This window comes from Musa acuminata, chromosome BXJ1-9, assembly GCF_036884655.1.
Source record: "Musa acuminata AAA Group cultivar baxijiao chromosome BXJ1-9, Cavendish_Baxijiao_AAA, whole genome shotgun sequence".
NCBI classification, from domain to species: Eukaryota; Viridiplantae; Streptophyta; class Magnoliopsida; order Zingiberales; family Musaceae; genus Musa; species Musa acuminata.
In genome coordinates, this window is record NC_088335.1 from 43834247 (window position 1) to 43848630 (window position 14384).

The following is a 14384-nucleotide window of genomic DNA, read 5'->3' on the forward strand; positions in this document are numbered from 1 at the left end:
GATTTCACGAGATGGGGCCCAAGTGGCCGATCTGGCAGGAGGTGAGCGCGGCTATGGTGGCTCAAGGGTGAAGTGGGAGGAGGTCAGCGCGGCGATGAGCCACCACCGCAACGCCAAAAGAGGTGCAAGGAGAAGTGGAAGGCCATCGACAAGTAGTTCAGGAGGATGAAAGATACAGGGGAGAAGGTGTTGGGCGTAATTCCACTACGTGCCCATACTAGGAAGAGATGGACCAGTTTAGTGTTGCAAAGTAGGACGGCTCAGATTGAACCCAACTCGAGCCCGATAAAGATCTCTAGACTGGACTGATTTCTTTGTAACTTAAACTAGCTCGTGTTAAGTACAACTAATCATGGTTATGCAACTGTTGTTTCAAGGATGGATATGTCAAAGCCCTAAAATAGCACCTAAATAATGCAAGAACATTTAATACAAGTAGAATACAAATATTGTTTATGCAACTGTTAAACCCTGAACCAAATAATAAAGAAGCAACCTTACAATTACATGATATATAAAGAACTTTCATTAGTTAGTGTTTGTCATCCAGTAGTTTAGGTATGGCTCTTTGTGGTTCTCATGCAAACAAAATTGAGTATGTTTTCCTGCCAGGCTAAAATGCAATCCAATATAAGATACAGATCCCAGATTCCAGCATAAAATACATGTAGAGACACAGAAGAAATAAGATGCCATGATAGAACAGTAAAATTATAGCGATATCATTTGCAATATGAAAAGTTAGGAACAAGGTATTGCCCCAACTGTTGCTTGTAGCTATGGATACTGATTCTAGTTTCAACTAAGAAATTGACAAGAACAGTTCTCAGGCGACAAACAAGAACATGGGTGAATAATTTGCACTTATAAAAATGAGCTGGATACTTTCAGAGACCACTAAATTTCAAAAAAATATTTCCTGAGAAGCTTTTGTCAATCTACCAAAAACAGAGAAGTCAATTTATTTGCATATTAAGAAATACCAGATTTGCATACTGGACACAAAGTCTTCCTCCTGAGCCATGTGTCGATGCACTGCCAAGTGTGAATTAAATAGATTATTTGTTTGATGATGCATATTCAAGGCAAATATTACTCATAAGCCAAGAATTTTAAGTGGTATCAGTATGATAAGAATCTTTACTTCTTTGTGAAATTTATGTAGGCAAGGCAGATGACGAATGACATCTCCAACGGTCGGTGGCTCAAGGCAGATGACACATGCTTCTACATTGCCATTACTCTGTCAAAGATGATGGAATGGAAAATAAGCAGCGGTACAGAAGTGAACAAATTGGTTGAAATGCTTGTATTGAATGTAAAAAAGAGAACCATACAAAACCTGGATCACTGATTCTGGCAAGATGTTGATCTGACTCTCTGATGCGCCAGAATGTTGATGGTTGTCTTCATCAAGGCCCAACAGCATCTCATAGTCATCTCTGTTGTTGAAATGAAAATTAATTTGAAAAAGGAAAACAATTTGTCTCTAGCAGATGTGAGTTTCTTGATTGATGGAGGACATAATTAGCATTTGTTGTACATGTTCCGTCATGTGGAGATCCACATTAAGAAACTAGGAAATATATTGGAATCATGCGACAGGTACCATACGTACTACATGGGTGCTCTGACCCAAATTACGAAAATAGGAAACATATAATAGGTGGTTTATTAAAATTGCAAATATTCTGCAACAGCAAGATTATAGTACATTGAAATCGATTAGTCATGTAGAAGTTCAAAACTTTCTTCATCTTACCCTTAAGAGCACAGCAACACAGCTGTAACAATATGTTATTCCTCACTTCTAATGAAATTACAAAGTAATAAGTCCATCATCACCTTCATTAAAAACATTTTTAAAGAAAATATAATAGTCTTCATGGCTGCAAACCCAACATCTTCACATCTGTACTCAAATCTAATGGGCGGAAGCCTTATATGGTAAAAATAAGTTTCTCAAACCATAGTTTTGTTCAGCTACCGAAATTTCCCATACCTCAACCAGCAGTAATATATAAAGAACAATAATCACAATAAAATGTCTGGCAATATGTTCAACAGAATAGAACCAGAATACTATGGAACATGATAAGTGACTTATTTGTCAAAGAATAACATAAATGCTTACTCGGTGATGTCACGTTGAACCAGAAGAGTATCATCTAAAATCTCCATGTCTTGTTCATTCTCAAACGCAGCTTCCAATGCTTCCAAGAAGTTGAGCCTCTGGGAATTGTGTAAAGGACACCACTATATTAGAGAAGAGAACAATAATTTACAATCAAACCACCCTATTATCTAAGCACAACACTAGGCCAGACAACAATGAGCCATGGAAAAGGCAAAACACAAATACTTTAGAATAACATGCTTAAAGAGGCATGAGCAGGGGCATAGCTGACAAGATAGTCAACACAATGACAAACAAAAATATAATCCAAATAAACAATTAACATAATGAAAGAATATCTAATCCCACTAATAAAAAGATAATATATAAACCACTGAAAGATTAGTTTTATTAAAATCCAAGAATATCTTATCCAGTTCCACTGAAAATAATATATGGAACAATATACAATGTCATGAAACAATGCGGCACCTTGAATAAAGCAAGCACATAAAGATTCACTAAAAAATGTCCTTAGCAAGGGGTTTGCACTGAACATTTAGCAAAGTAAACCAACTTTATAGGAAAAACAACCATGTAGATAAAAGAGGAAAAGGTAAGCGGACCTAAACCATTAAAGACAAAATTGTAAGAATTTAAGGCCAATGAGCAGAATGGATCACAAATTTAGCACTAGGGACTAGGGTGGCATTGTCTAGTGCTGGCATTATTTCATTAATTTTACAATGATCTCCATTTAGAAGCTAGGTCAGCAAAATCATATTTAGCAAACAATGGAAAGTGCAAATTTCAACGAGTAAATTTGAGAAAGTGTCATCTGCAAAATTTCATCTACAGAAAAATGTAAGGGTTTACCGTCTCCAGATCCATTTCGCCATTGTTGAAATTTCTCCGTAGTTCAGCAATTATTGACTGGAAGAAGGTGATTAATTATTTACTATATATTTATATCTCAACTATATAATGGAAGTTCATGACATGAATATAGAAAGCATTACCATCTCAAGATCCATATCAGGACTGTTGAAGTTTCTCCTAAATTGGGTCACTCTGCCTGATGCTGAAACTCTAGCACGATTTGTCAACTGTTGGGAATAACTACGGAATGAAGGACGTGGACCGTGTACAAATAAATGCGCCATAGATGCATCCCTCTGAGAGAAACAAAAAATATGTCAAAATATGTGCAAAAATGGTTTTTAAGGAGACAAGGTGTTAACTAAGGTTTATAAATATTAGCAAATGAAGGAATAACAAAAATCCACATTCAATTAACAGTGCTGGCTGTTTTAATACAAAATACCCAAACCATATGAACAATGTCCATAGCAAACCTGAGTTCGGCCAATTTCTTGGTCCTAAAGTAAGAAATCTGTGGAAAACAACAAGAATCAATCAAATGGAGTTGGCTGATATGGTAGTTTAGATTGGGAGGGGAAGAAGGGAAAAGCTGAGATGGAAAGACAAAATTCTGTAACTATAAACATGAAAGATAGGAGACATTGCTTTTATTTGTTCTTTGATGCGACCACCACTATTGTGTATTTGTAGTATTCCACCACCATCTACCATAATGTAAAATAGATAGAAAAGAGTACAAGGAAAGAGATGAATAAAGAATAATCCATAACCTGTTATGGGAATAGGAATCACATAGATCAAAGATGCCATAGGATTCAGAATCAATCCCAAATTTCTTCTTATTGTTTACTTTTGCATTACCATTCATTTTACCTGCATTGCATTAGAAACATTACGGCCAATGTAGGACTTATTATTACTTCTAAAGTTGTAGGTTGACAAGCTTTGGCACTTTGTATGGTATATATGATAGTTATTTAATTACAATGTCTTTATATGATATGATTGTTGTTAATTCTCTAAGAATATTCTTTCTTATTTTTCATTGTTGTTCTTGTGCAATTTATTATCTTTTGTATCTCAATTTCAATTTTTTAAAAGAAGATAAAAGAATCATTTAGCATAATTTTGTATTTTCTCCAAATTTATTTCATGCTTTTCTAGTTCTATTTTCTATTTTTACTTTTTTTTATTTTCTAGGTCAATTCCAATCCTGTCAATCCACTGTGACCTTCCTATCATACTGACCCTGACATAGCATTCTTAATCAATCCCAGACATACAAACTATACAAAAACCACCTCAACTGGCTGCATGAAAGGGTCTGAAAGCACAAACGCAGGAACTGAAGTTACCATAGAAACAATAAATACCTAACAAAATGATGTTGTGTTAGGAGTAGTATTTATAAGTTTATGTATTTGACCAGCAGACCCATACAATGACCCTCATTTCTAGACGGATAACTGGAATAGGATTGTCATTCTCATTATATCTCCTCCAGTGATTGAAGAATTTACATGTAGAGGTCAGTTTCTACACCTGAAGAATGGAAAATCCAAACTATTTTGTTCTACAATAAAAGCCTTAAAGAAAGAAAAGCTGACCAATCTCACTCCAATTTCACCTAATCGCCAGATCACAGCACTGTGGCCGGCATACACTTCTTTGAAAGAGATTGCAATTCAGCATGATACATGCACCATCCCATGTCAATAAATAGGCATCAAGCATTTTGTTGCAGTACCAGCCAGAACATAGGCACTGGAACTCCACCTGCATGCTGGACAGCAACTATAATTCACCATGCTAGAAAATGTAAATGCTCGTTCTAGATTGTTCCAAATCTGATGTTGCTGAAATCTTTTGTATATATACCTATCATTTCGTGACGTTTACTTGTAGGCACTTAGACTTGATTGGATGAAACATGAAAAATGATGTACCAAATCCGACAAGAACAATTATAACAAAAGACAGGAAAGAAACCATGCCCACAACATTCAGGTTCCTGTTAGAGTTGAATCCTTGTAAATTATAATAAAATTTTAGGAGAAGAACAAAGTTTGGCTTTTAAACAGAAGAAATTAGCACATTGAGACACTCACAGGATGAGATCGATTCCTCCTTGAAGATGCAACATATCTGTCATCCTCCTCCTGCTGCAATGACCAAGCTATACTTGCATCACTCTGTTCAATGATAAAGTATCAGCATTATGTTAAATACGAGCATCACACAATACTGCAATTAACAAATCCCTGACAAAAATAATCAAACAAGGAAGAACCTCCTCTGTGCCTTCAAAGCCTGGCAATTCATGATAAAATTGCTCCTGAAGTTGACGAGCTAATATCTCATCTGACTCAACTTGGCTTTGGATTGCATTATAATGACCACAACCATTCTCTTGGAAATTTCTAGGGGAACTTATCTTGTCAACTTCTAAATGTCGCCCCAAAATTTCTCCACGCCACTCGGCATTGTGGCATCTAATGGATTTTGGATTTGAAGCTTCAGTATAGGATTGGATGTATGACTTTTCAAAGCCTTCTGAAGGTAAGCTTGATCTTTCACCAAAATGTGACCGAACTGCATTACATTTCCTTTTTGGCTTCTGCTTTAGGCACCTATGGCACCTCCCATTTTCTGATTCAGATTCAGATTCAGAGGTCACATAGACCATGCTTGAATTTGATTCGTGATGAGAAAATATTATCTCAGGATTGTCATGAAGAAGATTCACATGGTCAGCTTCTACCATTACAATTTCATTTTCATGTGTTTGATCAAGTAATTGACCTATGGTCTCTTCACTATTGGAAACACTGGCACTTTGACAAGATAAGTCTACAGGAGCTTTTCCTTTATGATCTCTCAGGGCCCTCTGACCTGCTTTTGCAAATTCAGGTGTATCATCACTGCTGACTGCAACAGAAGTTACATCCTGCCTTGATTTTAAACATTCCCTGCATGGTAGCATTAAGTTTAAATACCACAATGATTCAACACGCATTGTCATCATGGGTGCCAGCATTAATTTTGGGTACAACTGAATATGTACTAGGCATATGATGATAAAATTAAATAATACATGATAAAATTATTAAAATCAACCAACATTATGAACATAAACCTGTATCCAAATTAAATAATATGTGACAATATTTAAAAAGTTAAAAAGTATATATGTAATTCAATTACTTGAGAATTTCAACACAGATGTACCATATACATATATATAATGAAAGTTAAATAAAATTTATATTAATAAAACGAAGTCCAAAAAGAAGTGATGACAACAAGAAGATGACCATGGGAACAAGAGCGAACAGGAGAACAAGAGGGAAGCATAACTAAGCAAGATAAATGAATATAAAATCCAACAAGACATAAAAATGGAGTGGTCGATAGGAGATGAGGTGAAGAGAAGATAAGAAGAATGGTAGAGAGTGCATGACAATGAAGGGAGATGAGGAAGCAAAGGGGAGAGGTGGTCAAAGGAATAGAGGGCGACGAAAGGAGAAAAAGACATTTTCTTTCTTACCTTAATCCAATTTATAACTGGCATAAGTACCCTCTAAAACAAATAACAAGAAAGATTTAAGTTGAGAATATTGGAGCAATATAAGGTGTATTATAAAAGCCAATCGATTTTATTTAACCCAACCAGTTCATGAGGATTATTCAAAAACCAACCGGTTCAAATGACCAACGGATCAGATAAGTGAATCAGACCAATTACGATTTTTCCGATTCGACCACTAGGTTTGGTCGGGTTCTAATAACTATGCTTTTAATCAAGCAAAAAACACAACAAAAAGCTTCTAACCATGCAACAACATTTTTTATTACAACCTTAACAAAAAAACTCCCAATCATGCAAACAACATTTTCTATTACGGCCATATCAAAAGTAGATTGTCCAGGTCCTTCTTACCATATTTGTTATATCTCTGTCATATGAAACCTCCTAGCCCTATATTTATCTGAACAAAAAAGGGATAGTCAACTCAATGCAGCTTGCCTATGTACTTTCACAGAAATTAACAAATACTACAATTTTTAATTTCCAAATAAGGACTTGATAACCACTGATATACTTGGGGATGGCACATCCAATATGCAATAGAATTGACTGCATGAGACTGAAACAAGCAAGCTAAATTACTTCCAAAATGAAGATAACAGAATCTGTACAGATACAAACATGTGTTATGGTGGTTCATAATTTCATTGTATGTACTTGGTTCATTTAATCAGTTTAGTGTTGTAACTAACCTGTCAAACTGAGATTCAACTTCTGTTCTCCGTACATTATTTTGTGCTTCACCGGCATTCAAATTTTCTTTTCCTTTCTTTCTATCAGGCCAAACTTCTTTCGGATTGGGACTGACGATTTCAACTTGAACTACAGAATTCCCACCAGAGAGAACATTTCCAACACTATCATCTTCCATCACATTGTTACCATGTTGGATGTTATTTGGGGCAATGCAACCATTATGCACTAGCTTCTTGTCTTCGATTCTCCCATTAACAACTTTTGTTGGTCGATCATCTAGACGCGATGAACTTTGTGTAACACTTTCTTTCTTGTAATCTTGATGGCTGACACCGGTAAGCAGGGAGCATGTTTCACCAGCAAAAGACTTCATGATGTTTAGACCATCAACTTTGGACGAAATTTTACTCTTTGCAATATTATTAGGAGAAATAACACCATTACGTACTAGCCTCTTCTGAGTCATCTTCCTTTGAAACCTACTGGGCAGCAATTGTCTTGGCAGTTCTTCTGATGTAACTTGTGAATCACTGCTAATGTCAATCCGCTTACCTTTTCCTTTATCTCTCTCTACATTGCCAGCATTATCGCCTGGTTCCAAAGGAAATCTACTTCCAGTCTCCAACCTTCCAAAGTAACTATTTTGCTGAGATAATTTTTCACCATGCAATCCAGTGTACACACAATTCTTTATATTCTTTCCCTGACAAGACGCTTCTTGCTCACTATTCCTCCTCAAGTCCATACATTGAGCGGGATAAGAAACGTGACTAGAAATTTGCTGATGGAGTCCAGTCGACTTTACACTCTTCTCCTGATCGGAATCAAGTACTTTGCCTTTGTTTGGCAGAAAATGATTCCTGTAATGTGTGTTAGCCAAAGAGCCCCTTAATCTTAGATGACTGTTATTATCTCGTGCAGTACTGTCGCAAGCCACCTCACACACATTAGATCTCCAACAGTGATGAGCATCTATTTTTGCCACAGGAGCCACTTTCTGATCTGAAGAAGCAACTAGTTCTTTGTCGAGATCAATGAGCATCCCTGAGGTCCTGGAGCAGTCATTGACTGTGCATCTGGTTGCCTGCTTATCAGGGGTGTCAGGGACTTCTAATACCAGATCATGTTCCATGGCCTCCATATTCTGCATTGTCACAGGAACTATCAGAAAATACTTTTCCTTTTTATTTGTGTTTCTTATCCATTGGTGCTAGTTAACCAAGATTTTGAACTCAGGCATAAGATATCAATTTCCTATATAATACTAAGAGTACTATTAATGACCATAATTAATATACAAAGAGTAAAACAATCATCTTCGGTAGTAATAACAGCGTTAAATTATAACACCGGCATCGACAACAAGAGCAGATCCTAACGCTAGCAAACAAAGAAAACCTTCGGCAATTGAGAGTTCTCTTGAATCCCACATCCTTAACGAAGGATATTGGAAAATCCAGCCAAACCTCAAATGAATTAAAATGGAGTTCCAAGAATTCTTGAAGAGGAACAATTAGAACATCATCTCGAGGAAGAAAGAAGAAATGCAAACAGCACGCCATCAAAACAAACGTTAAAAAAAGGCCCTCTCTGCTATTCTAATAGGTCAACAAAAAAGAGGCGACCGAACTGAAGCGAAATCTGATATGACATGCGATCAAGTCGGCGCATGTTCGTCGACCGTAGGAGAAAGAAAAGAACCACTACAGATCATCGGAACAGATACCTTGTTGACGCCGAGGGTATCGAGGGCAGAGAGGAGCTCGGAATCGAGATCGGAATCCAGAGGGACGGGGGAACCCATACACGAAACCGGCGAATCGCCCGGCTTTGAAAACCCCCCTTTCTTCTGCCCCTCTCGCTCCTCAGGATCTTTTACCCTACGTTTGCTCTCCAAGATGTACGCGGCTCCGTGCATCGAGATTCGCACACGCCGTGATGTGACGGCATACGCCGCCGCCAAATAGTTGCGGGCTCGCACGTGACCGAACCCTGACAGCTGTTTGTGTTGTTCCGCGCTGACATCGGACCGCTGTTTCGACCGCCTCAACCTGCACGGGATCCTCTACGTAGAAGTAATGGACGGATGAGATTCGTTTGTTAGTCACCTCTATCAGAATCTCAGAAGCATATGATTGGCTATAATGGATACTTTAATCATATGATTTGAGAAGATTATTAGTTACAATAGAAAGTATCAAAAGATAAAGATAAGATAAGATAACGATACTTACAAACAAAAATAGATATCTTAAATATTTACATGAAGCTTAAGTAAAAATTGATATTATATGAATTATAATATATAATTTCACTTAATTTTGATCGTCATTTCTATGATGACATATGGTCATGAGAAATTATCTATTTTGAACGTATAATTTTATTTTTTTAGGACTGGTGAGCGATCTCATAGGTTAGTAAGGAATTATTTATTTTGGACATACGGTTTTACCTTTTTCATGATTCGTGAGCTCCAAAAGCTATTTTTGAGGGTAAGGATGACCCGATAGGCTTATAAATCCTTGATTTCTCTCTCTTTAAGTATTTGATCGTATATAACGGATAATTTAACCATATGATTTAGAAAGATTATTGCTTATAATAAAAAATATTGATACATAAGATAAGAGCAATTACAAATAAAAATAGATATCTTAAATATTTGCATAAACATTATGAGCGAGAAGATATAATTTTTAATTAGGAGAGAGAGAGAGGAGAAGATGGTTATATGGATTATAATATTTAAATATAATCAGTTGTGAGAAGACATGATATTGTGAATCATGATATTATAATCCATGAAGTTGATTAATTTTGATCAAAAAAGATTCGATTAATCGAGAAGAATTTCGAAAGATTCGATTGATCCGAAAGAATTTCATTTACTTTGATATTATATTAATTATAACATATAATTTCACTTAATTTTGGTCATCGTTGGTTCGACAATATAGATTCATGAGAAATTATCTATTTTGGATACATGATTTTATCTTTTTAGGACTCGTGAGCAACCCCAAAAGCTCACGAGAAATTATCTAGGTGCATAGTTTTGCCCTTTCAGAATTTGTAAGCCCCAAAAGATATCTCTGAGGGTAACAATGATCCGACGAGCTTATAAGCTTTTAATTCTCCTCTCAAAAGCATTTGATTGTATATAGTGGATAATTTAACCACATGATTTAATAAGGATTATTGCTTACAATGGAAAGTATCGATAGATAAGATAAGAGCACTTGTAAACAAAAACAGATGTCTTGAATATTTGCATGAAGATTGCTAATAAAATTAAGAAGATATGATTTTTAATCAAGAGAGAGAAAAGTATATGATTATATGGATTATAATATTAAAATATAATTAATTGTAAGAAGACATGATATTATGAATCATGATATTATAATCCATGAAGTTGGTTAATTTTAATCGAAAAATATTTGATTGATCGAGAAGAATTTGGAAAGGAAGAATTTCACTTAATTTGATATTATATAAATTATAACATATAATTTCACTTAATTTTGGTTATCATTGGTGTGATCTCATAAACTCACAAGAAATTATCCATTTTGGACCTACGATTTTATCCGTTTAGGACTCATGAGAGACCCCGTAGACTCACGAGGAAATATCTATTTTGGGCATATGGTTTTGCTATTTCAGGATCTATGAGCCCCAAAAGATGCCTCTAAGGGTAAGGGTTACTCGATAGGTTTACAAATCCTTGGTTTTTCTCTTTGAAGCATTTGACTTTATATACCAGATAATTTAGCTATATGATTTTAGGAGGATTATTCCTTACAACATAAAGTATCGACAAATAAGTTAAGAGCACTTACAAACAAAAATAGATATCTTAAATATTTGCATAAAAATTATAACGTTGAGATGATATGATTTTTAATCAAGAAAGAGAGAGAGAAGTATATGGATTAGAATATTAAAGAGAAGACATGATATTATGAATAATGATATTATAATATATAAAATTGGTTAATTTTGATGAAAAAGATTCTATTAATCGAGAATAATTTCACTTAATTTGATATTATATGAATTATAATATATAATTTTACTTAATTTTGGTAGTCATTGGTATGACCCGTAGACTCATAATAATTTTTTCGTTTTGAGTGCACGATTTTATCCTTTCAAGACTCATGAGCGACCTTGTAGAGTCGTGAGGAATTATTCGTTTTGGATGCACAATTATATTTTTTTAAGATTTATGAGCCCCAAAAGATGCTTTTGAGGATAAGGGTAATCCAGCAGGCTTATAAGCCCTTGGTACCCTCTTTTAAAGCATCTAATTATATATAACAAATAATTTATGATTTGAGGAGGATTATTGTTTACAACAAAAAGCATCCGTAAATAAGGGCACTTACAAACAAAAATAGATATATTGATTACATAAATATTGTAAGGTTGAGGAGATATGATTTTTAATCAAGAGAGAGAGAGAGAGGAGGAGAAGATAGTTATTTGAATTATAATATTAAAATATAAACAGTTGTGAGAATATATGATATTATAATATATAAAGTTGGTTAATTTTGATCAAAAAGATTCTAATCTAAAAGAATTTTGAAAGATTCGATTGAACGGGAAGAATTTCACGTAATTTGATATTATATAAATTATAATATATGATTTCACTTAATTTTAATCATCATTGGTATGACCCCATAAACACACGAGAAATTATTCACTTTAGGTACATAATTTTATTCTTTTATGACTCATGAGTAATCCCATATGCTCGCAAGGAATTGTCTATTTTGGGTATACGATTTTGTCTTTTTAGGATTCGTGAGTCCTAAAAAATATATTTGAGGTTAAGGGTGATCAAGTAGGCTTATAAACCCTTGGTTCTCCTCTCCAAGGCATCTGATTGTATATAACAGATAATTTAGCTATATGATTTGAGGAAGATTATTGCTTGAAAGTTTCGCCAAATAAGATAAGGGTAGTTACAAATAAAAAAAGATATCTTAAATATTTGCATGAAGATTACAAGGTTGAGAAGATATAACTTTTAATCAAGAGAGAGAGGAGAGTAGATGGTATGGATTAGAATATTAAAATATAATTAGTTGTGAGAAAACATGATATTATGAATCATGATATTATAATATATAAAGTTAGTTAATTTTGATAAAAAAATTGATTGATAAAAAATAATTTCACTTAATTCGATATTATATGAATTATATCATGTAATTTTATTTAATTTTGGTTGTCATTAATATGACCTCGTAGGCTCATAAGAAATTATCTGTTTTGGATGCATTGTTTTACCTTTTTAGGACTCGTGAGCGACCACGTAGGCTCACGAGAAATTATCTATCTTGGGTGCACGGTTTTATCCTTTCAGAATTCGTGAGTCCCAAAAGAAACCTCTGAGGGTAAGTGTGACTTGACGAGCTTATAAGCTCTTAATTATTCTCTCCAAAGTATTGATTGTATATAATAGATAATTTAGCCACATGATTTGAGGGGGATAATTGCTTATGATAGAAAGTATCGACGGATAAGATAAGGGCAGTTGCAAACAAAAACAGATGTCTTGAATATTTGCATGAAGATTGCTAGTAAGATTGAGGAGACATAATTTTTAATCAAGAGAGAGAGAGGAGTACATGGCTATATAAATTATAATATTAAAATATGATTACTTTTAATCAAAAATAATTTGATTAATCGGGAAGAATTTTACTTAATTTGACATTATATGAATTATAACATATAATTTCACCTAATTTTGGTCGTTATTGATATGACCTCGTAGGCTTACAAGAAATCATTGGTAAATTTTGCCCTTTCAAAACTCGTGACCTCCAAAAGATATCTCAAGGGTAATGGTGACCCGACAGGTATATAAGTTATTGGTTCCCTTACTCCTCATCCAATATAGGACTAAATATCCATATCAGTGCCCTCTTCGTAGGAGAGCTAAGAGCTCATGTACCTTCTTCTAGTATCATTCCGATAAGTCAACATTTGAGCATCACTAGTGTAACCCTGTAATCTCGTAAGGAATTATTTGTTTTAAACTTTCCCACACGATTTAACATTTTCCAGACTTGTAAGCCCCAAAAGGCTATTATAAGGATAAGAGTGATCCGACGAGTTTATAAATCTTTAGTTCTTCTACTCTTCAACCAACATGAGACTAAATATTCTTATCAAATCTAATATTATAACATATGATAAAATTAATTTAATATTTTAAAAGTATTTTTTAATATTTTTAATCAAGAAAAAGAGAAAATATGATTATATGAATTATAATATAAAAAAATAAGATTAGTTGTGAAAATACATGATATTTAATCATCAAGTTAGCTAATTTTGATCATCAATTCGATATGATAAAATTAATATAATATTATTTATTTCTCGATAATATTTGAAATAGAAAGAATATTCGAACGATTAGTAGAATTTAACTGTGGACAAAACGTTTATATTGGGCACTTACAAGCAATTAATTAAGGTTGAGATGGAAAAAAAAATCAAATTATATGGTTATATATGAATTATAATATTAAAATAAGATCGATTGTGGAAAGATATGATATTATAACCAATTTAATTAATTAATTTTCGATCGTGAATCTTAAGCAATAAAATTAATATAGGAAGAATACCACTTATATATGCCCTACATATTGTATCTCACTTCAATATGAAAGTATAAAATAGTAGTAACTTATGTCTTATTTCTTATTAGATCCAAAGTATGTCTAACAAAAGCTCTTCGATAATTAAAATAATTTAGCAAATTTATTGTGAGGAAAAATTATTTATAGGTACGTCAGTCTTGACCACGGAACATATGGTTTCAATTCTAATTTAAACCATCAATTTTTTTTATTATTTTTAAATTTAAAAATTTATAAAAATTATATTTTTGAATAATAAAAATAATAAAATTACAAAACTGATGTTCGAATCAAAATCGAAATTATTGGGTTTCAGAATCAATGATTTTGCTCTTTTATATTTAGAACTAATTTGACGAATATGGATTCTAGCTCGATTTGAATTTCAATTTTTGATCCGATTCAATTTTGATTCAAATTAAACCAA

At 33.8% G+C, this 14384-nt stretch overlaps 1 protein-coding gene across 8 annotated transcripts; it reads right to left on the bottom strand.

The window, feature by feature from the left end:
- Nucleotides 1-700: 700 nt before the first annotated feature.
- Nucleotides 701-9185, bottom strand: LOC103998767 (uncharacterized). 8 transcript variants are annotated; one of them, XM_009420346.3, is made up of 10 exons: nt 9010-9181; nt 7280-8427; nt 5289-5967; nt 5107-5190; nt 3136-3291; nt 2993-3049; nt 2135-2232; nt 1343-1442; nt 1145-1243; nt 701-1035 (listed from the first exon to the last, which is right to left on the bottom strand). In XM_009420346.3, the coding sequence occupies exons 1-10, from the start codon at nt 9085-9087 to the stop codon at nt 973-975; spliced, it is 2562 nt and encodes an 853-aa protein (XP_009418621.3). In that variant the 5' UTR covers nt 9088-9181; the 3' UTR covers nt 701-972. The 8 variants fall into 8 exon arrangements, 5 of the variants coding, with proteins under 5 accessions (XP_009418621.3, XP_064939961.1, XP_064939962.1 ...); XM_065083889.1 differs by lacking the exon at nt 2993-3049 and having other exon boundaries at nt 9010-9183; XR_010479769.1 differs by lacking the exons at nt 701-1035; nt 1145-1243; nt 1343-1442; nt 2993-3049 and adding an exon at nt 4626-4774 and having other exon boundaries at nt 9010-9185.
- Nucleotides 9186-14384: the final 5199 nt, after the last annotated feature.